Below are 27,037 nucleotides of genomic sequence, written 5' to 3'. Positions count from 1 at the left end.
TGCAGATTCTTCATTATTTAATTTCTTCAAATATAATACAGAAAAATACTATTTGGTGGTTACATTTTGAAAAATGGCAACAATCAAAGTATTTGAGTAGTTCAACGCAAAATGCCGTTTCGTCACTAACAGCCCTTCTGGGCTAACGGTTCTTTGGGCTAATAAATAACATTATAAAAGTAAAAATAAATAAAAACAAAATATTCAGTAAATAAAATGTTGAGTAAAAAATAAAATGTCCTTTTTTTTTTCGCTCCTGTGAAGTGATAATTTAAAGTCAAAATTTTCATGAAAAGTAATTTCTATATCAAACGCTAAAATTTCAAGGAAAAAAAGCTATTTGATTAAGACACAATAACAAGCCGAATAAATACTAACTCACAAGTCAAACAATAACAATCAGCGTTATATCTACAAAGATTACAGGAAGATAGGTAGCTGCGGATGAGTTCTGTTGTGTGCAATACAAAGAGTCTCTAGTACATAAACATAACTAGTCCTATGAAAGTTTTGTAAATATAACGCTGATTTTTGTTGTTTGCCTTCTGAATTAGTAAAAGCTATTTGATTTGCTATATTTACATTTCAATAATTACAAAATTTTCCTACTCATTTTAAATATTCTTAAATGGCAAATGAGGGAATTAAATGAACGTAAAAATTAAGCAAAAACGACATCATGTTCAAGTCAGAAAAATTAAATATTTTCATACAAACCATGTTTCAAATTTTTATTTCTCTTATTTCTTTATTTCTTTATTAACTCTATAATTTTCCGTGTCTCTTTTTCCTCCCCTCCTCAAAAAGAGCTCAGATTTTTCATGCATTTTTAATGCACTTAAGTTGAGCTTTTATTTTAATATCATTAATCAAAATTTTTGGAGATTTTTGTTTCAAACTTAAACGGAAAAACCTTTCTGCCATTTAGCGGGACTTGACATATAAACTATTTTTTGAATATTTTACTTTGATTTGAGATTCTATGCTCTGATATGCGAAAATTATCATGCAAAAAAGACATGTTAATCATTTACGCATTAACCTTAACACATTTTCCATTCCTGAGAACATAATCAGACCTAATACACTTCACAACTCTGCATTTCTTTGCTAATGGATCATACACAGACGGTTTTTCACACTGCTTCCTTCCAGTATTTGCCGAATTAAGATCAAATATTCTCAAAAATTTCGGAAGTTTCATTGGTGCCCTTATGGGAATAAATGTAGAGCATTGCATGTCTTCAAAAGTTTGATAATTACAAATTGCACAGTGAACGTTCTTATACTCCATGTTTGTACCATTATTATCCACGAGGATTATCGCTGTGTAAGCTTTACATTTTTCTTTAACGGCATCATCATTCCACAATGGAGAGCAATCAGATATAACTCCTGGCCTGCACCATCGCAGCTGTGTTCGCAGAGTTTCTGGCACTTCAACGAACAAGGAAACTGGAGCATATCTGTCGTTTTCATTATCATCGGTAATGATCCACGATTGTAATGTTTGACTGTAACTGATTTCAGGAGACAAAATGGCAGAAAATGTCTCGGATTCGCTACCCATGAGCAAGTTCCAGAATAATAGTTGGTCAGAATCTTCATTTTCGTTGCATAAAGAGCAAAAATAATTTTTGTACGTGATCCCTGTTTGGAGATTTGTCACTGGAACAACCAGTAGCGGGTCGTTCGATTTTTCTCCATCATCCAAGCATAACTTCTCTGTCTCATTATTTCCTGCCCATTGTTGACTGCAGCGACCTACCATAAAGACAAAGTCTAGTTTTCCATAAACCTTACTGCAAAGTGGAGTGATATTCCTTGAAGAGTTTCCAGTACTGTTTAGAAACGGGGAATCTACACAGCATGTATCCCAAATTGCACAATTTTTGTCGCAATTGCAGTTATAGTTATCCAGTCTGTCATGATTTCGATTCATTTTACAGCTATCCAAGGGATAGCAAGAAACTCCAAGTTCTTGCAAATCTTTGTAAGAAACTCTTGTCTGTTCTCCAGACATTACTGCTATCGCAAGCAGGAGAAAATAAAGAGTAACTTTATTCCTTGTTCCTAATATCTTTAAATTTTCTCTTTGCATTTTTGTATACCTGTAAGTAAAAAGAAATATTTATATATTATAAAAATGCACTATAAAGCTTTAATGTGATTTAGATTACAATAGAAATTTTAAGATTAATTAGTATTATAATTCATGATTTTTCGGTGTATAGTTGTTATTAAGAAAAGAAAGTTAGGAGAAGAAATGTAATACTAAGCAGTAGAGGATAAAATTCAGTAGTTTTTATCAATCTTCATAAGTTGTTGACATTTCCAAGTTTCATATTTTTGATATCTCAGTATAAAAATCTAGACAGTTAACAAAACAGTGTCCTATGTTATGATGAAAACTTTTAAAACAAGTCTTCAAAGAGATACATTGGAATGGATTGTTCCAAAACGTTATCTTTATGTTCCAAAACGTTATCTTAAATTTAATTTTTGCAATGGGATGATGTTATCCTTGAACACTGTTGCGAAGAATAGACATCAGTAGTCAAATTGAGCGACAGGACCTTAATCTTTAAAGTTACTTATGTTTGCATTTCAAATGAACAGTAAGTAACTACCGTATATGTCCATTTTCAAAATAACTACGTCTATCATTATGATTTATTAAAAACGTAACAATATCTAGATTCCTGTTAAAGCCGAGTTCGAGATTCAAGCTCTATATTGGAAATATAACCAAACCCTTGACCTACAAAGAATACCGGTTTTTTATGCGTAGTTAAAGATTGGAACAGGCACAAAAATAATGAAATGCATACGCTGGATGGATGGATGTTCGAAAAGAAATACCGGGGTTTTAAAGTTTTTCGTCATGTGGTACGTATCCAACTGATAGGCGAGTTCTCACACTTTAATCAGCATGTTTGGGGTAACGAAAGCGATAATTATTTTAACCTTTAACTACTGTGACTCAAATTGTCGCATAACTACTGTGAGCGGTCTCTCAGACCGCTTCTGCTAAAAACAAAATAAGATATTGTTTTACTTTTCTTATTTGAATAAATGTTATTTAATTTCATATATTTAACTTTTCTCATTATAAAGCAATTTTTATACTTAAATCAGTTCATTAGAACAAAATATATACTATAATAATAATTCCTTCGCTTACGTATCTGGATGGAAGAAGTAAATTTTAAAATTCAACATTTTTATTTTACATTAAAATTTGCAATAAGAATGCTTTAATAAGAATATAGAAAATTACTTTTTATTTTAAAAATTATAATTCGAGCTGCATTTTATACATACTTTTCTACTGCATTGTAGACACGTTGGTTCTTTGTATTCTATATATTTGTAAGCTGTTTTCCTTTTTTTTTTTTTTTTTTTTTTTTTTTTTTGCTTGGTGGACAAATATAGCACGTTCTTTTTTTATCTAATTTATCGTCTTCAATCGCAATGTTTCCTTTAGCATCATTTATTCCGGAAACTCTTCTTATTGTAAGTTTCAGTTCTTTAGGTAAAAATGATGAAGCTATCCTCCGTTTTATATGAGACTGCACCAACTGAATCGCTAATGAAATCTTTTCGTTTCATTTTCGGAGCCAATGGGATAAGATTGAAATAATACGAATGCATTTATTGCACATATTTCCAAGTTTCTGAAGAATATTGCTATAGGCCATCGTCGGGTTCTACGAGCAGTTGTATAGATTGAACGAAGAATAATATTGTAACTACGAGTTCGAACACCCTTGTTGGGCCCTTGAATAAATAATTGAATTTATTTTCTCCAATAAAAAAATCTCTTGCGAAGGAGAACATGGATTTTCATTTTCATCGGCAGATATTTCTGAATTTGTGTCGTGGTCGCTCTCAATAATTTCATCATGGGAACTTTCATCAGAGAACTCTAAATTAGACCAATTTCGAACTATTTATTAAAATTGGTCTTGGGTAAGATATATAGAACGTTTCCTGCACGCATTTGAATCAATTTCAAGAATATTTATAAAAAAGTGAAATATGTAACAACAACGAAAAGTGAACTCGGCCGAAATTTGAATCGTATCTGCTGTGATCGGTCCCACAGACCGCTGAGGGGGGAAATTAAAAAAAAAATAAAAGATATATAGCTAGCCAAACACAACTTGGTATGTGACCTTGGACAACTGTTTTAGGAAGGTACTAAGAATGGCAATACCCATTAATTATTCTAAGAGGTGGAAGCATTTAATGGAAAATGTCGCGCGGTCTGACAGACCGCTCACAGTAGTTAAAGGTTAATCCAGAGTTGAAGCTCGTGTAGGTCAGTAAGTAACGAAGACCCATGCCCTAGCATCCTTCACGAATCCGCAAAGGAAAGAAATTCGCACGAGTCCAAAACTGAGGGAGCTTGGAGATCACGATTAATAAGCTCTATCATTCGGTATATGGCCATCAATCTCGCGGTTAAGGACTACAGCATTCAACAAGTTTTATGTAGATCTGTCGCAATGATGGGAAGCTCTAGCTTGTTGCCAAACAAAGTTCTTCAGCTCAACAAGTAGGTGAGAAAGCAACTGTATTTGCACCATATTCTGGCAAGAAGGACTCTCAATGAAACAAATGGTTAGCAAACTTCCCGTCTGAATATTGCTCAGAGAACGTTAGCTTTCTGGAAGTCTAGTTTGCATTGTTCATGTATATGGAGACTTTTACACCCCCATGAAGTGAAAGAATAAGACACGAACATTCTGCTTGTGAACTTGTTCGTGAGATAATTTGTGAATTCATCACTAAACACAGTTTGATCATTAACTTTCTTCCTGCTGCAACATATTAATTGTGAAATTGAGGCTCTTATTAGTTCGTTGGCAAGACTTTTAGCCTATGACAGTTGTATATAGTATGGACGTACATGTAATTTTTTCCATAATGCAATACACTCCATCACCAATGGCACTGTTACTTCGTGGATGGCGTTTCGAATAGGTAATTTCGAACTACGCAGGAAAGTTTGCATGGCGCTTTCCACATTCCTTGCAGATACTGGTGATTACTCGGTAGTCATTGCTGCATCCAGACATCCATTGATTTCAAATTGCGTATATTATCTACGAATGCTATTGTCACTTTAAGGTTCACCTTTAAACTTTCTACGAAACACTCAAGTTTACAATTAATGCACTGAAAAACATAGAAATAGTTATGCTCTTGAGCAAAAATATTTATTACTGGTACTGTCGAGCGAGAAGGCAGAGAAACAATCGATAAATACACAACAGAAATGTTCGGTTTAGCTTTTTGCTAACCGTGCTAACGGTGAATAAATGTTTTATACCATATCTATGGGAAATTATAACGAGTTGTAACTTTGATATCACCTTTTGTACACTTAGCATAATATACTTAGTACTAATGTAATAGCATACACTTAGCACTAATGTAAATTTATGAAAGTAAGTGCAGCGGCCGAATTCAGTAAAATTTACTGAAAACCGGAAACTTGAATAACTGGTGTTTTCAATGCAAGGAAATTTATGTGAATGTGTAATTTCATAATTTCACTTAACAAAAGTGTAAAAATCTGACCTATGCAATTTATTCCAGACATAAATTTTACCCGACATGGTATGAAAGGCTAGTGTTTTACGATACATTTCTGAGAAAGACACCTACATGTGATCAAATTGGCTACATAATATATCAAAATCTCAGGCTAAGCATTAAACTTTTATCTCTCGAACATGATGGATAAGAAAGGCAATGCATTTGGCTTAAAAGTGTACGTATAACGAAGCCAATCCTAAAAGACTTTATAGCGTGTGTAGGCGGACATTGCTGTAAAATAGTCTACAAGGAAGGTGAACTTTTCTCAAAATCCTTAGCCTCCGCAAGGAAGTCTTACGCTTTTGAGCAATTAAAGAGCAGGTACTTGAACTGGTCTTTCAACTGCAGGTTCTGATTATAGATGCACAATATTAAAATCATTCATTTCCCAACTTCAAAACACTCTCCACGTTGAACGCATGAGACAAAAGCGCAATTTGGCAGTGACGATGATTGGTCAGTATTATGCCACTGAATGGTCACCTCACCTATAATGCAGTTTACTTCGCTTGAGCTATTTGGAATAATTTTACAGACAATCCATAAAATATTTTACTTATGATGAATCTTGCAGCTTCAAAAAATTATTATGGGTAAGTCGGTCAATTCATCTGTTTCTTTTGAACAAATAATGTTGCACAATTCAAAATGTGCTACTCAGCAACTTATTTTATATATGAGGCAAATGACATTGATGTCGCACTAATTCAGGACCGCATTTTTATAGGGGTGTTCTTCCTAGCTTTCCAAAAAATATAAAGTTTACAATGATTCTAAAGCAGAAGTTGTCAAGTCTGCTTTTATTATTAACCAGAATCTTTCTCCTTTTTTGAACTTAAATCACACAATTTATAATACTGTTGTTTTAGATATAAAAATTAATGCATCTGACCTGACTTGTTCCATTTATTTTGAGCCCAAAACTAATATTGATTAGAATTATTAAAAAATTTCACGTATTTTAACATATTAAAAAACCATGCTATTTTTATGTGGTACAGATTCTAATAGCAAATCTGCAATTTGGCATAGTCCTATTACTGCTGCTAGAGGAACGAAATATGGCATTTTATTAGTGTGAGTCATTTGTTTCTAATTAACGAAAATCACGGACATACTTTCTGTTCCACGCATGGCTCGAGTTGTATTGACCTTACGCTTTTTAGTTTGGAATTGCTGCCATACGTTTAAGGTTGGGATACCTCTGAGGAAGGTTCTCCTTTTGACCATAAAATGATTATATTTGTTTTACGTCGTCTGATTACATCTTCTAATTTGTGTGCTTTTAATTAAAAAAGAGTAAATTGGTATTTATTTACAGAACTTTGTAAGAGAGAACTGTATGACTTAAATATCCTTCTTAATAGTTGCTCTGATTGTATTGCATTAGAAAATGTTCTAAATAGACATTTTACCGTTATTTTTAATTGTGCTTCATTTTCAATTCCGATGAAGAATGGTATCCCTTAGTAGTCTAGAGAAATTGATTATTATAGAAAGCATGTAAATGCTGCTAGGCATAGGTTCCAGAGAAAAAGAAACAGTGTTCTTAAAGATATATATAAAATTAAGTATTTTGCTTTGCAACATAATTATAAGGCTAAACTAGCTAATACCAATCTTGACTCGTTGAAAACTTTTCTCTCTACTATTAGTTAGTCAATGTTTTAACTATCTGTGTCCACAATGAAATATAGTATATAAGTATGGGGTCAAGACAAATTTTGCGAAAAGGCTTGAGATTTAGGGAATTAACCTCCAGATGGCAGTGTGATTTCGAGTTTGAGTGATACAACTGTTTTTTTTTAATGGCAAAGAATTTTCCAAGCGATAAATGCGCGTGATGAGAAAAATGTTCATAAAAGTATGCGGACCGAGTCTTAGGGATTTTTAATTTCATTTATGAACTGTCAGTTCCGTACTTCAGAAGTTAACAGTGTTATTAAAAAACTCAAGAAAAACGAATCACCTGGACTACATTTTCTCTCCAATAAAATTGTACAGCACTTTCATAAAATTTCGCTTACGCAATTTCAGTTTGCGTGTTACCTTTAAAGAATAAATTACATAATGTACATAATGATAGTTAGCACATATCATTATTAAAAGTTAAAACGTTTAAGTTATTTCTCTAATTTTTCCTCAATTATGAGTCACTTGCTGGTTAAGCATTCGCAGGTCATGGACAAAGCCATTGGTAATTTCACAGTTTCATCAATAAGAATGTTGCTCAGGATATATTACGACATTGGGCTCACAAAAAAAGAGTAAAACGATATCAATATTCAAGTGTTTATCCAGGATTAAAATCCGCGCCTACAATTATAGAACCTGTTTTCATGAAGCACTACATAGAACGGGCGACAAGTATTGCATCATATAGTATTCTTTAAAATTACTGCATCCTGTGTTATTATTTAAATAGATATTATAAATAAAATGTATAAAATGTCTTATAAATACCTGCTAAATATTATTTAGATCTTCGAGAAAGCACTCTTGTACATAAATATAAACAAAAGTATAAAAAACAAAAACAAAAAAATTAATTTACTTAGCTGCACTTTTAAAACACTTTAATTATCCTAATTTTAAGCACATTTTCTTTATCGGTTAATGAAAATTCTATAAATTCGATTTTAAAATTTGATATTTTTTGTACCTTATTATAATTTTTAAAAAAATTGTATACTTCTCCTATTCTGAAATCTTAATGTCTTTGTTCTGATTATTTTCTTTTGGATAGCGGCTCACTTTTCATTATTAGGCCAAAGGACGTTAGGCTACTAATTTCGTTTTGGCATTTTGCGTTGATTCGCTTTTTTAATTTTGGTTTTAGTTTCATCTTTTGATATATATACAAATATATACTGAATAATTGTCTCTATAAGGACATACTAATGTGCACAATCAAACTAGGGACAATAATATAATAGCAACAACTATGTTATTAATATAGAGATGTTGCGAGCAGTTTAGTGTCTTAACTTTATGTTTACAATCCCAAATTGCATATTTTATTAATTAGTGTTAAGCAAATTTCCAATTCGGCAATAAAAAAGCAGGCATAAAAGTTATAATTAGTGATACTTTATGTAATTTTAGAATTACCAACAGTACCTTTTATTGATTATAAACATGATCGTAAGAAATTTTAGTAGAATAGAATGCACCCTAAAGTGTTGTTAACCGTGTTAATTAATAGTCACATCTATGTTAGTGTTGTTTAATGCAAAATTTTGCAGAACATTTATAAGAAAGTTGATAGTCTAATATTTTAAATTGTCATTTTTATATTATACTGTGACTTGTCAACTTAATTGCAGAGAAGATGTAATTTTTCAAAACTAGTTAATAATACCATCTGTTAAATGTCATACTTTTGTGTAGAATAATTTAATCTCGGTACGTTTAACAGCGTATTAGAAATAGATTCCTTAAAATGATCCTCTTATTAACTAAAAATATTCAGAATACTATTATCATTATCTAAAATTATTCAGCAAATTATTATTATTAATTATAGCCAAAAATAAATAAAATGCCAAATTTAATCCTTATAAAACTTTATCTTCATACATTCTCAAAATATTTATCTGCGGCTACTCAGAAAAATTATTCAGAATATAAAGGAAGGAAATTTTCAGTTTTTAATAAACATTTAGTGAAATTTTGGTTTATTTGAATTTATTACATTGATTTTTCAGTTAATATTATAAAGAAAGAATATGGGAAAGTAACTAAATATAATTTAAAAAAATCTGAAAGCTTTTATATTTAACATTACGCCCAAAGGGACTGTTTTTAAAGTTTTGTGTGTTACCTTTATTTCCCGTATTTGCCGGCGATAAGACACACCGGCCTATAAGACGCACCCCCCTTTTTTATGCACATTTTTGAAAGATAAAACTTTTATTACTGATCATTATAATGAATTTACAGTATTTTAAACAGAAAGTAATACAAATACAAAGTAATACTTTCTGCAAATACGCAATCTATCTGGGAAATAACACCTTTCAATCTCCTTCGTCAACACCCAGACACTCATCTCCAGAGCTAAATGAACACTTGAAACCTCTTCTAAATCAGCATCTGAGTTCTCATACAACAAACTGGCCACTGTACCATCCAGTGCATTAATAATGCCACACTTCTTAAATGATTTAACTACTGTCTCTGTTTCACAGCATCCCATAAAGCTTTGACCCAGTCACAAACGACCTATCATACGCAATAAGTAACGACGTATAAGACGCACCCCGTTTTTCAGACCTATTTCCAAAGAAAAAAAAGTGCGTCTTATACGCCGGGAAATAAGGTATTAAATACCAGAATCTTTGCAATTAAAACACAAAATTCAATTAAACAGCAATATCACAAAATATTTAAAAATTTACTTAGAATTTCTGATATAGAGTCTCGGGGGGTGGAGATAAAAATTATATTTTTTTTTTTTTTTTTCGTACAGAGTTACCATTGCTCGCTTTCAAATCGTTGAGTTTGTTAATCAAAAATTACTTAAAGTTTTATAAAATATTAAATATATAACAAAACAAATTCCAAAATTGGGCTTTGAGATGTCCGTATTCAAGTAGAGGCCTACGTTATTCAAAATTCGATGTCTCTAGGTACGGTTGTTTTCTTACAGTGCGAGACATATACATGCATTCATGCAGATTCTTCATTATTTAATTTATCTAAATATAAAGCAGGGCTCTAATATTTGCTGGCAACAATTTGAAAAATAGAGTTCCGTTTTATAGTGGACGACTCAAAATGCCAAAACGAAATTAATAGCCCAGCTGGTCAATTTTCCCTTTTGGGCTAAGAAAGTAAATCACAATTAAAATTGCCGATTTATCTTATGAATGCAGTATATTTAAGTAAGAGTAGGAATTATAAATGATGCTCTTTGATTAGTTTCATTAACAAGTCTTTCAAGAAAATTAAATTTTTTGGATAAATTTTTGGAAAGGAATTCAGGCGCGCATATTCATTTCAATGGACAAAAATGTTTTGTGTGTGTGTCAATTAAGGAAATAAACTTTAGGGAGAGATCTGGATGCAAAAACAGATGCTTTATTCTGAATATAACACAAATAAATCAAAAGATCAACATTTTATCTTAAACAATTGATATTATTTAAATAACTGTCGATACTGACTATTTTTTTACTATGCAGTAGAAAAACATCGAAGGTTTATCCCCCCCCCAGTTTGAATGGGAGACACTGCCTCAATATTTAAATATTTTTCCAATAATATCCTATCATATTACTACATATTTTCCAAAATACTTCAAACTTTATGTGTATTCTTTTAATTTAGAGCAACAATTTCACCATTAACAATTAAAAAAATTAATAATTAAACTTTTCTTATGTAAAAAATTAACTGTTCCTTATGAAGATTTTAAAAAAAATTATATTCTAGTCTTTACCTACTGCAGTTATTTTTATGACTAAAATTTATCTATTGCAGTGATTAAATTTTTTTCCTTCACAAAATAGCTAAAAGTGTTTTAGTAACCTTGAATTAGACCTCCTATTTTAACAACATTTTCAGCTTAATTAGGGCTCAGGGAAATTTTATTTTAATGATGAGCATGTACAAATTTTCTTTTCTTTTTCATATTTTAAATCCGAATTCACTTATAATACTGAGTAAAAATTGAACACTCAATGATTACGTGAAAGCGCCACACTAGCATAGAAGTATACAGCTATTGCAGAATAATCATTTTCATAGGAAAGAAATCGCTAACGACCTAATTGCTTAGTTAGTGTAAAAGCAACACAAAACTATTGTTTTGGGAAAGAAATTCTTCGTTGAAGTAAATTATCCTGAAGAACTTTAGAAAATCGTTTTGCTTTGGCTTTGGATATTGGAACATTAAGGGGAAAATATGCATAGTTCAACGATTTAAAGTTTGTCGCAGAGCAAGTACAGGAAATAAATCATCTGTACATTTCGAAACAACGTATTAAAAATAACATTATGAATACTCTATAATGCGAGTTAATAAACAATTCTCGAAACATTGATTAGTTTTATATGTTATAGACCAGAGGTGGTACCATGAGAGGCCACATTTTAGGCAGTGATAAAAGGAGGCCGCATAAGTTGATACACCTATAAATGCGACTTTTGTGACATTATTATAGTTTTTGTATAGTTTCATCATGTTATTGCATTATATAGAAATAATGGAAAAAACATCAAGTCATTTACTAAAATAAAAATTTAGAATACAAAATAGTTTTGTATTCACATAATACTAAATAACTTATCATAACGTTAATCTTTAATAATTTTGTAATAAACAACTACATATATTTAAATATTGTTTCAAATAAAAATAATAAAGTAGAAGTATTTTTCAATAAAATTTTTTACCTTACAATGAAAAACAATGGAAAAGTTAATATTAAGTTATAAAAAACCAACATAGCGACAGTATGTAAAATAATGTTAAACTCTGATGGGAAATTTAATTTAGTGGGATATTTGCATTTGTTTCTTGCCTGAAAGTAATTGAATACATGGATCAAGCTTTACTAGACGCGCAGCCTTACTAGATCCTCTAAATGAGCATCTGTAATTTGCTTACATAGTTTTAATCTTTGTTATAAGAAAAAAAGTTGACTCGCAGCCGTAAGTACTTCTAAGTCAGGAAAGTGAACAGCGAGCATGCTCTCGTAGGCATGGATATTCAACATCCTTTTCCCAGATTTCTGTGGGATTTTTTTAGCGCCAAAAACAGATTTGAGGGTATTATCTTCCCGCAACTCAAATAACTCCTTTTGTAGTTCCGTAGGAGTTTGGATATACTTACTAAATGTAGTTCAAATGACAGTTTCATAGCAGAAGTGTTCTCGTCAAAATCTGAAAAACTTTCAGGATTATATTCTTCTGTTAAAAATTCCAAGACACCTACATATTCATCGAATAGTTTATTTTTACATTTTTGCTAGTTCCAGGAAGTGTTCTACAAATAAATCCGAGCAAGAAAGCAATGTTTTGAAAAATGTTAATTCTTTTAAAAAAAGCTTGGATCTTTTCCCACATTTCGTATATATGCTTCGTTTTACCTTTCAGGCAAACATTTAATTTTTTTTTTTGTCATAATATCAGATAAAAGTGCAATGTTTTTGCAAATTTCTTCTATCTTATAGATCATATAAGTTTCCACATTCTTGATAAAAGTTTGAAATCTTTCGTCGTAAAGTCAAAACTTTTATCAAAAACGTGGCCTGCTGGTAGCCAGCGAACCTTGCCAGTAGTATGGTAGAACAATACTGTAAGTTTCCTTGCCTAAATTTAGCATCTACCGAAATTCACGATGAAGCACTGCATTTACGCAAATATAGTTGACAATCAAAATACACTCATAGACAAAAGGAAAAAATAAAGACGCACCAAGAAGGAGTTATCCGAATGGGACGAAAATCGGTAGAAGTGATGTACATGTACAGAAAAACAAATTGGCCAAGGTAATGTTCGGCAAGCACTAAGGCAAGCAGTAGAAACATGTGTAGTGTGGGGGCGGGCATTATCTTGCTGAAATGTAAGCCCAGGGTGGCGTGACATGAAGGGCAACACAACGGGCCTTAGAACTTCGTCGACGTACAGCTGTGCTGTAAGGTTGCGACGGATGGCAACCAAAGCTATGAAATGAAATGGCACCCCAGACCATCACTCCTGGTTGTCGGCCTGTCTGCTGGAAGAGAGTCAGGTTGGTGTCCCACAGCTGTCCGGGACGTCTCCAGGCTCGCCTTGGCTAGTCATCGGGGATCAGTTCAAAGCGGTACTCATCACTGAAGACTATTCTACTCCAGTCAGTGACATTCCAATGCGAATGAGCCCGACACCACTGCAAACGAGTTTGACGTTGTACAGAGGTCAATGGTAGTCGGCGCAAAGGGCGCCGTGACCTCAGCCCCCTTTCTGTGAGCCGTCTATGAACAGTCCTTGCGGTCACTGAAGCATTAGTTGCACGTACAATGAATGATAAATCTGGGGCTGTGAGTGCCGCTCTGACGATTGCTCGGTCTTCACGTTCTGTCGTTTCTCTAGGCCTACCGCTTCCTTCTTCACGCTGTGTGTGGCCATGGTTCACCCATTCCTGCCAACATCGTCTAATAGTGGCATCGCTCCTGCTCAAATGTCGAGCCATTCACCGATAAGACCAACCGGCTTCTTTGAGCCCAACTACACGACCCCTCGCAAATTCTGACATCTGCGCATATCGTCCGCGCACCTGTATGCGAGGCATAGTTACTGTCTACCAGAGTACACGGAATGAAATTCGTAAAGAATTCATGACCTGGAATCGTAATTTCTCCTCTTAAATATCCTGCCAAATGCGCAGATCAGATGCGCTGTAGCGACAACCGTTCATTCACTAGCAGCCAAAATTTAAATTTTGCATTTTCCGTCAAAACATGTAGGCATATCAATTTGTGTCCAGTTTTCTTTATATCTTCTCGGTAAATCGTGATGCGTCGTTTTTTTTTTTTTTTTTTTGTTTGTTTGTTTGTTTGTTTTTGTTTGTTTGTTGGTTTGTTTGTCTAAAAGTTTAGTTTAAAAGTTTAGTTCTATCCAGATTGTCTTACAAAATGGTTATTTTTGCACAAAAAGTTTGCTGATATAAAATGCAGTGAAATGATATCAATTTTTTCAATTATTCCATTTTTTTATAGAGCAACAAATCATTTTTTTAACTGTCATGGAAGGGGCGCCATCGGTGCAGACACTGACTAAATTACTGGCATTTAACCCTTTGAGGGGCGGTATATAAAATAATTTAAACTGTGGTAAAATTTTGCATGAACTATAACTTATGGACCCTAAGGACATAAAATTGAGACTTAAAAAAAATGTCGAGCGAAATCCTGAATTTTGAGAGCCGGTATATATTTTATACCGGCGCCCCTCTAGGACATTTTTTCCAGGTAGCTGCCAACTGTTAATCTTTGTTTCTAAAATTAATTTTGCCTACTTTTGATGTGCGTCTGTAGTGATGAGTGCTTGAATATAGTTATGTAAGTCTAAAGACAATTTTTTTTTTTTTAATTTCGGCAGAAATTTAAAATTTTAAAAATAAAATTTATGTTTTCATGCAATTTGATGATGCAACCCAGCTGAACATACTTATGTAAAATATGGGTAAAAAGCTTTTCAACTTGATTTAAATTCAATATTATTTTATAAAAAAATTTAGCAAATATAACACTGCATGTGTAAATCGTGTCATGCTGTAACTGAACTAGTATAATATTACAAGCAGATGTAACTCAGCCGAAAATTTAAAAAAATTGAAAAATGAAGCACTACGACCGACTCAGCTGAGAAAGTATGTTGCATTTTTGAAGTTGTATTTTATGCTTTCGATAATATGTGAACAAAACCATGCTTCATACAGTATACGAAGAATCCCCCCCCTCCACGCACACACACTTTAGATCATTGAGGACCGTAAGGTCCTTTTTTATTTTTTGTATAGTTTGTAATATATCTTTTTTTTTTTTTTTTTTTTTTTTTCAGGAAGAAACGCCGTTAAACAATTTTATTATTTGATACACCTCAAAGCTCTTATTCTGATTTTCAATCCCTTTGGCTTTATAGAGGCTCCTTTTCAACTTTTGGATACATTTTAGTTTGCATCTAAAAAGGGCCTCAGAAATATTTTTCCTCCTTTCACTAACTGTGAAAATTTATTTCGGAAACAACCTATTTGTATCAACCAGAGCGCAAATTTCTCTTGTGTTCTCTAGTCTTTCATCTGAAATTAACAAAGAATTAAAAAGAATTTCCCTAAAGAATAAAAGCTTTCAAACCAGGAGTTTTTGTGATTACACTATGAGATGTACATTTCCATTTTAAGTGAGCTTTCCCTTTGTGTGATCTTATCACACCTCACAAAAGGAAGAAGACGTGACTCCCGAATGACAAATTAGTTGTCAATCACCTCTTTCATTTTCCTTGCATTCTAGGATTTTGGAAAACAAGAAGCAACGGGTGTCTTTTGGGGGCTAACATGCCACATTTAACCCCCACAATTGTGTAAAGTTTTGACCCCAGATGGCAATTTTGAAATCGATGAGTCTTTCTCTTGGAAAGGGATAAGTGCTGAAATAAAAATTTTAGCTACACACAGACGAATGAAACTCGAGCTGAGTACACAAAGAATAAATGAAACTAATATACTTGTATTCAGTCCTAGCGCAGAGTCAGTAAACTCCCCATTCCTCCATGAACATAATATTGAATCCCAAACGACTTATAAATTAATCATGAAAAATTATTACATCATAAACTGTTATAATAATAAAGAAATTCTGTCATGTCACAGAGTAGAAAAGGAGAAAACTGGTGCTGCCATCTATTGGCGTGTTACCCTCAGTGTGGGCGCCGGTATATAGTATTATATACCGGTTTTAAAATCGTATAAATAATCTTCTGTTAATTATCAATTCTGACAAAAATGAAGTAAATATATAAGATTCAGCATGTGTACGTCATATATTTGCAGATTTTGAATTTTTTCTTTCCCTCCAATAGAATTTATGAATCTTCCAACATGATACCTTGCAAAGAGGTATATTAATTTCATAACTGCAAAATATTGAGCATTCATAGGGTGATACTACCATTTAGAATTGAAAGAAAACACTAGACACTTACGATTGTAGCTTTTGGTGTAGAAAAATTAGCATTTTTATGGAGGTTAAAAAATTGACAAACAACCGGTATATATTATATACCGGTGCCCTTCAAAGGGTTAACTGTAATCCATGACATATTTCTCTGAAGTTTTCGAAAACATTGGCTCCACGAGTTCTTCCAGTTAGTGTACCCAACGCAAGAAATTCTTCGTAACACTGAAAATCTGTACTTACAGTACGAATAAAATATAAAACTTGCGTTTTATCAATGCTATCATCTAAAGCAATTGAAAAATAAACATCTTAATTTTGTATAATTGTACGAAGTTGCTCTGTTACATTTTCAGCTAATTCGCGTTGCTGATCTGTTACAGTTCTTCTTTGAAAGAGGCAATAGTTTGTATTTATCAACTTCTTTTTTATCTAACATATACTAATGCTTCAACAGTACATTCTTTGATTATTTCTGCGTCACTAAATGGTCTGCCTAATTTTTCCAAGTATATGTACGAGTTTGTAAGTAACAGCAACTGCAGCCGTACCCTTCTTTACTAAAGCATTAAAAGACGTCTGTTGATGATGCTTTTTATTTTTGAATTTTTGAACCGTAGCTTGTCCAGATTCACGTCCTAAATTGAAATATTTTTGTTCTTTATGAGTAAAATAAAATTTATTTGCATTCGCTATTTTCCTATTCAAAACTGTATTGCAGAATAAACGCACCCTTTTATCTTTCATAGAAGTAAAGAAATAATCTAATTCCCATTTACATTATATGTTCTGTTTTCTTCATTTAATTTTCTTCTTTTAAAATTTCACATGATGGAGAAAAAAAGAATATCAAATAGTATGTTTAAGAAAGCATATACTTACTAAAATACAATAAAATTTTGTATTAGTAAAACCTCAGAATAAGTAAAACAATAACTAGACTTTCACAATGACCGATAGCAATACCAGACGAGACTGTTACAAGCACGAACAGATAACTATAGAGAGCGCACAGAGCGCAAGAACTTGGACCCCTCTCCCGGGATCCTCTAGGAATCTGCCATACGGGGTTTGATATATCCAAAGTCCTGAGACCTCGTCCAAGGCGGCGCAGACACCCACAGTCCTTCCCCGGCTGTATACAAAGCATGAAACAAAGAGAAAATACTTTGAGAAAAATAAATACAAGAATTGCAACGTTAAGTACATCTTTGCCTCCGGGCACCACTCCATCGGCATCAGTTGGAACGCTTGATGTAAGACCCCGTTACTGGGACTATGACTTCAAGGACTTCAAGGACTTAGCCTGAAGGACTTCAAGGACTTAGCCGGCCAAAACTTCAAGGACTTAGCCTGAAGAAATCAACCTCTAGCTCCACGACAGCTGAAGGAACGGACACAACAGTACCAGTACGGTCCCTGCCAAGTCCTAATCTACCTCCATACAAACGGGGGGTTCTAGTCCTGTGAAGTCAAATTATACTTCCCCATGGTTGAGACTGCCTAAATACAGATCATAGCTAGTACTTCCCAAGAATTCTTCTGAGTCAACCGCGGAGGGAGGGGAACAAATAACTACAAATCACAAACTCCGCAACATACAGGGGAATGCTGATGGGTGCGGGGCAAAGGGAGAAAAATAGGTACTGTCTGTCCTTCAGAACAGCACCGTCATGGTGTCTGGTGGGTGGCGGTGGTTGCTGTAGCAACGCGGTAACTGTATTTCAAGCATGGAGGTAGGAAGTAAGATGGAGTAGCCCTAAACAGGTTTCTCCCGTACCTTGCTTTGAAGCACCGGCGATCCCTACGTGGTGACCAAAACATTGGATGATTTACCATTAAGTTCAATGGGTTTTGACGCGATCGAATGTAAATATTTTGTAATTACGTCGTAAATATGCATATGAAAACAACATATTTTTAAACAACATTTCATTCTGAATGGAATTAAATGCTATACATTTCGCAGAACAGTTATCTTAGAATGGTTTAATTTGAATGAAATATTTTCACACGTTTTCGTTAATTACATTAGAAAAAAAAATTTAAGGTAATTCGATTTTATTCGGTTAAGTTACAAAAATTAAGATCAAAGTTTATTGTATTATTAATATTAAAATTATGCATTATTTCTTTTCTATTTATAGAGCTTCTTCCTAAAATACTTTCTTAAATATGACACGATTTTTTGGCTTCTGAGGCATCTTTTAAATAGAAAAATATAAGTCAATTTATAATTAATGCTCTATTCGGTTCATTTTAAATTAGAGAATTATTAGAAATTAGCGAAATACTTTAAATAGTACTTAACTTTCTCTGAACATTTCTGAAAGGGAATAAAATAAGGATTTTTTTCAAGTATTATTTAAAACTTGTAACTGAGTTATTATAAAATGTAAAGAGAATAATTCTTTTAATTATACTTATCAGATTTTTTTTTACCATTAAGTTCAACAATACATATTCCAAAACTCTTTATTACGTTCTTAAGTGCGCATCTCATAGCATTTGCTTTACAATACCTTTTAACAGATTGCTTTCCGGTACGAACAATTCTTGCTTAAATAGTTTTATAACGTATTTCAATTTATGTTTACAATTCAATATTAAGGTTATTATATATTTAGATAACATTTATAATCATTATAAATTAGATACATTTAATAATTAGATTTCTTCACAGTGCTTTCACAGTTGCTTATAAGTGAATAAATTCTTCATTTCAAATACATTTATAAATAATTTAATGAATATTTAAGTATTTTGTCAAAGGCAGATACATGCTTTTTGCAAGCACAGGCATAAATACCCGTACATATTTCCTATTTATCATTTCCGGCATGTGTAAATCTTTAATTTCTGTGCATTCACTATATTTTTCGTGTAAAGTAATTTACACTAATTTAGCATACACCCGAAAGTTTTACATAAAAAATATATATGAATATAATTTGAATGAAAATTATAAGTATTATTTTTAATACCCACTCAAAGGTCAGTTTTTCTTCAAAATTCCTCCACGATGGCATCTCTCTCTTTAGGCAGATAGGCCTTGCATGCGTTACTCTATTTAATAAAAATTTAATCTGACCTATGTGCCTAATTAAAAACATTTTAACATACATAATTTTATATTTTCATTTAGCCATCAAGTTTCAAACTTTTCAAATCTTCTAGAAGTTTATTGTATTATTAATATTAAAATTATGCATTATTTCTTTTCTATTTATAGAGCTTCTTCCTAAAATACTTTCTTAAATATGACATGACTTTTTAGCTTCTTTTAAATCGAAAAATGTAAGTCAATTTATAATTAATGCTCTATTCGATTCATTTTAAATTAGAGAATTATTAGGAATTAGCGAAATACTTTAAATAAGTATTTCGCTAATTCCTAATAATTAAACAGGTATTAAATAGTATTTGACTTTCTCTGAACATTTCTGAAAGGGAATAAAATAAGTTTTTTTTTTTTTTTTTTTTTTTTTTTTAAGTATCATTTAAAACTTGTAACTGAGTTATTATAAAATGTAAAGGGAATAATTCTTTTAATTATACTTATCAGATTTTTTTTTTTACCCTTCATTTCAACAATACATATTCCAAAACTCTTTATTACGTTCTTAAGTGCGCATCTCATAGCATTTGCTTTACAATACCTTTTAACAGATTGCTTTCCAATACGAACAATTCTTGCTTAAATAGTTTTATAACGTGTTTGTCAACAGGATTTCAATTTATGTTTACAATTCAATATTAAAGTTATTATATATTTAGATAACATTTATAATCATTATAAATTAGATACATTTAATCATTAGATTTCTTCACAGTACTTTCACAGTTGTTTATAAATGAATAAATTCTTCATTTCAAATACATTTATAAATAATTTAATGAATATTTATGTACTTTGTTAAAGGTAGATACATGCTTTTTGCAAGTACATGCATAAATACCCATACATATTGTAAGCCCAAAGGGATTATTTTTCAGATAATTAAAATTTCAATGATGAGTTTAAAATGAGCAACAGTAAAGTCTCTCCTCTAAAAAATTTTAGAAGGTACGTGTTACAGTTATATATGGATGCGAAAAAAAAAATTATTTTATTTAAAAATTTTGGCGTTTGGAACATAAAATAAAAGTAGCGAATACTCTATCAAGGGTATCGAAAGACGTATACAATTTTAAAGGTACCGTAAGGTATTTTTCATTCTTTTAAGCATAACATTTTTGTTAAAATTTATATTTTTGTAGTTCAACAGCTTAGAATTTGATAAAACAAATTCATAATCAAAATCGATGTTGTTAGTTATCGAAAAATAACCAAGATGTGATTTTTGCGTAAATGTCACTAAACTATACAAATTGCTATTATCTATCACACTATGAATGTTTCTTTCATATGAAAGTGTCCCTTTTTCGATTTGTATGGAACTGTCGTGTGTCGAAATACTATCAGAATACTATCAAGCGAGCTTCTGAATGTAAACAAAGAACACCACATCTAGTGACCGAAGCTTCGAAGCAGTGCTTCTTTTTTAGTGCCGGTTGGCCACTCCTTCCTTTCTTACCTCCATGATTTCAAGCAGGGAGGAGCCATGACCAAAAATACTATGGTTGGATATTGGCAAACCTGAAAAGTGCGCCAGAATGGCAACAATTTCAGACTGTGAAAGACTGCTAGAACTGCAGCATTCTAATTCATGTTATGCTCAAAAGATGGCAGCACGTTATTTAATCGTATTAATTTTCAAATTTTCCTAATCTATATAATTAAATATTAATTAGTGCAAAAGCCGCATGGAAACTTCACAGAGGCCGCATGCTGCCTCAAGTCTGCACGTTTCCCACCTCTGTTATAGATGATAATTAAGGTTGACTATTAAACATTTAGTCATTCAAAATCCTTGGGAATTTTCTTGAGCTTGAAGGGGTCTAAAATAAAACTTTTAATATTCTTTTCAGTAAATTACGTAAAAAAATTCCTTAAGAAAACAAAAAAAAAAATGAAGTTTCTGAGTGAATTGGAGATTCTAGATCGTAGTTCAGGAACGGCGGAAATTTTCTCCAAGAAGGAAATTTCCATGTTTCGATTAGGAAGGGTGTATGGATTCGACCCTAACTGGTAAACTCAAATAGTAACAAAATACTCCCTCAAAAGATCCGTTACGCAGAGTCAAGACAAAAGTAAAAGACATAGCCATCACGTAAATGCGAATAAACTAATGAAAATTAGTTGATGAGGGCAATCTTCCAAGAGAGGGATGCCTTCGCGGAGAATTTTCTAGATAATAAATTAGCTCGTAATCTTTTTCCGTATAAGGAAGACGATAAAAACGACTGTGGATTCAGACCGTTTGCCTGGATGAAACCAGCAGAAATTTTACTTCGTTAATACTTATCGAATGTAATAATACAGGGTGTTTATCCCGGACGCATTTTAATGTTTAATAACTCAGAAAATAATGAAGATATAAACAAACTTATGGCATTTATTGATGGGATAACTTCTATATTTTCCTTTTCGGGTTTGAATAACTTTACTTTTGTAAATATCGTCTGCGCGTGTGGTTAATTTCAGATAATTTCATTTTCCAGTCTAAATATCTCTACTTTTCTAAATATCGTCTGCTTATTAATTGCATTTTTATCTCTTTTGTTTTTGGCAACTATTGCAATGTTATGGACTTTTTCCTTTGGGGATTTGTAAAGGATAACGTTTACAGGAGGAGAGTGTCGAACATTGATGACCTAAAAGCCAGAATTACAACCGCAATAGCCTCTGTGGATGCCGACATGCTTGCCGGTACCTGGCGTGAAATTGAATATCGACTTGATATTCTCCGTGCGACGAAGAGGGCACACGTGGAAGTTCATTGACAAGGGTCATGAAACTTTTTGAGTCGATCTAACCATTTATGTTATTAATTTTAATCTATCTTTTATTTTATGAGATATTAAACAACAAAATGCGTACGGGACTTTATAAACACCCTGTATTATATATTAATAAATACATAAATCATATATAATTATTAAATATGATTAAAAAAAGAATTTTAAGCCCATATCACATGTCGTTTGTTTCACATGAACAACTGTTTCGGACAATTTTTCTGCCTGTTTTACTAATGAAAGAAAGACGTGCGACTTTCTCCTTCCATTCGAAAAAAGTTGCAATTTGTTCGTTTTCAACCAATCAACTATCAGCGCCGAACGCTGTTAGCTTGTTTGTAATGGAGAACCAGTTATCCCTGTGTTAACCCTAAAGCGAGCTGTGGTGATTGGCTGTTGGACAAAGTAGAAAAATTGTTCCAAACAGTTGTTCTTTCGAAACAAACCGACATGTGATAGCAGCCTTAAAGAATTAAAGAATTAAGATGAAGAATTAAAGTCTTAAAGAATTAAAGACGTTTTTTCGTGTCTGATTTTTAAAGATTACGAAAAAGTCTTACGGAAAAAACCTTATGGTTTTAAAGAACCGATTTTTAAGGTGGGTGATGGCCATCTTCGATCTATTGAGCAGATCGCGTCTTCTCCTCCACATATTTTAATAGTGGGACATACTTTAAGAGACTTAAAAGTGCGAAAGTATGTAGGGGAAATCTAAAGAATTATAGGTATTGCTCCCATGTTCCTTTGTGGTATAGAAATCAGCACACCCAGCTAGCAACTGAAAAGTCCTGGAGTCGATTTCCGTGAAAGATTAATTCACAGTCCCTGCTCACAGATGATTCTATAGCAGAATATTCAATTCCTGGGCTTTTGCAGTTTTTAAGATATGGTTTTTCAATCTGTATCGTATAACTTGCAAAAATATAATGAAAATATTAGAGCAAATGAGGTTCAATTATAAAATTAGAATTAATTGAAGATTTTAGCGAATGTGACTGTTTACTTAAATAAGACTATACGTGAGTCTTCAGTGTGGAAAAAAATAATAAATACACTTGTTTTTAAGTGCAAACAGAATTAAGTAGAAATGAAGGCCCTCTTTCATTAAGAGTAAAAATTTAATTTACAGTGTCTAAACAATAAGTCATGTAAACATTTAAAATCTGCAATAGCGATTGTCATTTTATTGAAAGACTTTCAGACTAGACCTCAGTATTTAAAAACGTACACAGGGAACAAGAGGAATGAGAGAGGGAGAAAAACTTCAAATTCCGTTTTAGATAAATCACATTTATTCAGAAGGATAAATCGTACGATTTTTATTTTAATTTAGCAATTGTTATGATTTGAAACGCAATAACTTCTACTTCCCGTAGTTCTCACCAGATTGCTAATTAACTGTAGAGTATTTAAACCGAGGGTTTGAGTGTTTTAGTGCTTCTGCCAGCCTCGCTTGCAGTTGATGGCTTTTCGCTAGCTCTGCCAAAGTTTACTCTGGCTTTAGCCAATTTGCTAGCCGACGTTAAAAGCGCGCCCCTTATTATTTGAGCCAGCTTAAGTAGATTGCTTTGTATAGTCACCGACTATGTTACTTAAATTTGAATTTCAGCTTATGTTATTTTAAATACTCGTAAGTGATGGAGTTTCGTTTTGTATCAAAAGTGGTGCCTTCTATGAAATTTGAGGAGCTAATAAAAAGGTTATTTTAACTTTTGTAACGTTTTATCAGTTTACTTCAGACTAGCGCGATAATTCACTTGTCAGTCTAGTAGCATCTGAAAGACATTGATTTAAACTTCTTTACAAGCAGAACTTAAAAAATTACTAGAGGTATCTTTAAATTCATAGAGCTATTGATATTCCGATAAAATTACTGAGTCATTACCTAATTGTTAAAACTTATCTTTCAGGAAATCGTATTTTCATAGAAGTAAAATAATATTTCTCATTTATTTCACATGAAAATAAAATGGTAAGCTTTAATGTGATATGTAATAGACTTTATATAATATAAAATGTAATATACTGAAGTACTCAAGAGAAGAAAGGAGTCTGTTAAATAAAGGACAGAGTTCTTACACAATTAAGCTATCAAGAATAAATTTTTAATTTTCCTTCACATAACATTAAGTGCAAATTTTTATAATTAGGAAAGCTGAAAAAATAGACCGTGTAAAATTATTTTTACTGTTTCTTCAGATAGTGTCATTTTGTAGTGGATATTATTAGTTACTTGTTTGAGTACAATATGGCTGATACAAATCAGCTATCACTGAGTACTTTAAGAATACGTGTAGCTCATATGACCTGTTAAACTGAAAATTGCATTGCAATGTAAGAAACACTATAGCAATTCAGCCACACGTTTTAGAATAAAAAAGTAAGACAAATTAAATAACCTTGATTTCTCTTTTCAAGGTTGCTCTGATATCGAAGAAAAACGTAATTATTCTACTATCGCTATTTGAATTATTTACGTACTGTTGCTATTAAGATTAAAATTAAAAGAAATTTTTAAATAATTTTATTAATTACAAACGCAAATCTTATGCAAGTAGTTTCCAAAGCTCTTAATTTAACTGTGCTATAAAATTCTCAGCCTAAAATTGCATCAATTAAATGCACGAAAATTAATCTACGTCACAGTTCTCAAATTGTGGTATATGTGCCACTGGTGGTACATATATTTTTTCAAACGTATCTTGTCGATGCTGGGCCCTATTATGACTCGGGTGTCTTCTTTACTTTGTACAACTATATTATTTGCTTAATATATATATTATTACTCACTGTTTACCGCAATATATATATATATATATATATATATATATATATACTCGTAGTATATTTATTTATATTTTATTATAATGTAAAAGTTTCATTTACGGATATAATTAAATCATATAAAGAGTTTTATTCTTTGATTATATACACTCCATTTTGAATGCACTGACTTTTGATGGCGAAATGCTTTTATGGTGGTACATATATTTTGTTTCATATTTATGTGGTACAAAATTTGAAAAGTTTGAGAGCCCCTGGTCTACGGGATAAAAAGATTATTAAAATTTGAATAATGATCCTATCCAATACATATATTTTTTATTTAAAAGTACTTAAAATTTAAATCTAATACTGACAAACTTTCTAAACAAGAAATGTGTTTGTAAATTTCCTTTTATTTTCAGTGGTTCATCGTAATTTCAAGAATAAACTTCAATTTGAGTTGAAACTTAGAACTTAAAAGATATAAAAATAATTAAATCTTATCATTCATACATTTTAATGCTTCTTAGTCGAATGAAAACATGTTACGAATATTTTAACAAATACACTCATCTAAAAGAATAAACACCGATCTTAAACATGTGTTTGACATTTAGTTGTCTATTTGACTGTGTTTGACATTTAGTTGTCTATTTGACAGTGTTTCCCATTATTATAATTCTTTTTTTTTTCCTTTGTTAAGGATTAGGTTGTTTATACTTGTTAATAATACGAGTCGCGTTATAGTTAAATTAAATTGCATTGTTAAGGTGCGCTAATGTGTGTGCTCTTTTAGCTACAAAAGTCATTTCTTTATCAAAAATAATATTGATATCTGAAGTTTACTTACATTGCGGAAGAAAATGGCAGTTCCAGTGGGAAAGCACCTCGAGCTTCGTCTTGCCAAGATGACAAGACAGGTTGAGATCCAAAACCGGCTTTCGACGGCTGAATTATTTCAATACCGCTTCCTCTCTCCCTCCCCAAGCATTCATTATTGAAACTACGCATTGCATCAGTTTCTAATAGTAAGCATGAAAGATCCTTAGGTTAAAAAAAAAATGTTCACTAAACTTGGGTGCACGAATAGTGCTTGCATGTTTCGCACTTATCCAGAATTCAAATGCATCATCGTCTGAAAGTGTAGTTCAAGGAATTAAGCTAGTTCAATATTGAAATCTTATTAATGGAGTTCGAAATGTCTCATGAAGAAGTAATTTTCTGATATTTTCCCCCATTTTAAGTCTTTTAGTAAAGTATAATCCCTAAGATTATTATTTTATCGCTGGATATTTGAGCATTTGTTTAATATTTTATGAAGAGTTTATTCTTTTCAAGCTGACTTATATATGATTTCATCATATCTCTAGGAAACACGCCAGCAGAGAGGTATGGCCTTTTGCATCACATTCGTTGATTACGAATAAATGTATTTTAATAGCAAGTGATAATAATAAATCATCCAAGCAGTGAAAAAAGTCTTTTCTTCTCGAGTAAAAAGAAAGTTCATGAGAACATTACATGTCTGTTAAAAGTAATTTTTGTCTTAATTTTCAAAATAATACAAATATTAGATTCTTTATAAAGAATTTTTATTACATATCCTGTAGAGCGATTAGGTTTTTATTAAATCAAAAAACATGAAACATGTGCAATGCCTTTGCCGGGACTCGAACCCGTACCTCTCGAATACGCGCCGAATGTACGACCATTACACCATGAAGGCATGCGCAAAGGAGGAAGAAAATACATTATCATCCATACATGCATCTAGCTTTCAAATATAATAAAGAGTCAGCAACGTAAAGTACTACATTTAAAATCATATAGGAATAAATATTAAGTACATTAATATATTAAGTAGTAAATATAACAATATGTAATTATTTTGAAACGTTTTCAAACTTTCTTTGCTTTTATTTGGAATACAATGAACATAAAAGTGAAAGAATTATTAAATTGCTTCATTGATTTGTAATTAAAATATTCTAACTGAAAAATTGCTTGATTTTCTTATTCTAATTATTTTCTTGTTAAATATTCTAATTGTAATTGCTTTTATTCTGTAATTCTGAGAAATTTTGTGATCAGAATCAATATTT

At 32.0% G+C, this 27,037-nt stretch overlaps 1 protein-coding gene across 1 annotated transcript; it reads right to left on the bottom strand.

The window, feature by feature from the left end:
* On the bottom strand, positions 1–25,946 carry LOC146995349 (uncharacterized). Its single transcript, XM_085823100.1, has 2 exons — positions 25,786–25,946; positions 1–2,111 (listed from the first exon to the last, which is right to left on the bottom strand). The coding sequence occupies exons 1-2, from the start codon at positions 25,944–25,946 to the stop codon at positions 1,031–1,033; spliced, it is 1,242 nt and encodes a 413-aa protein (XP_085679226.1). The 3' UTR covers positions 1–1,030.
* Positions 25,947–27,037: the final 1,091 nt, after the last annotated feature.

Source organism: Stegodyphus dumicola, chromosome 9 (assembly GCF_044657685.1).
Source record: "Stegodyphus dumicola isolate Sdum_Otavi_A_Nest chromosome 9, ASM4465768v1".
NCBI classification, from domain to species: domain Eukaryota; kingdom Metazoa; phylum Arthropoda; class Arachnida; order Araneae; family Eresidae; genus Stegodyphus; species Stegodyphus dumicola.
The sequence above is the reverse complement of the archived record's forward strand: the minus strand, read 5'-3'. Positions and strand labels throughout refer to the sequence as shown.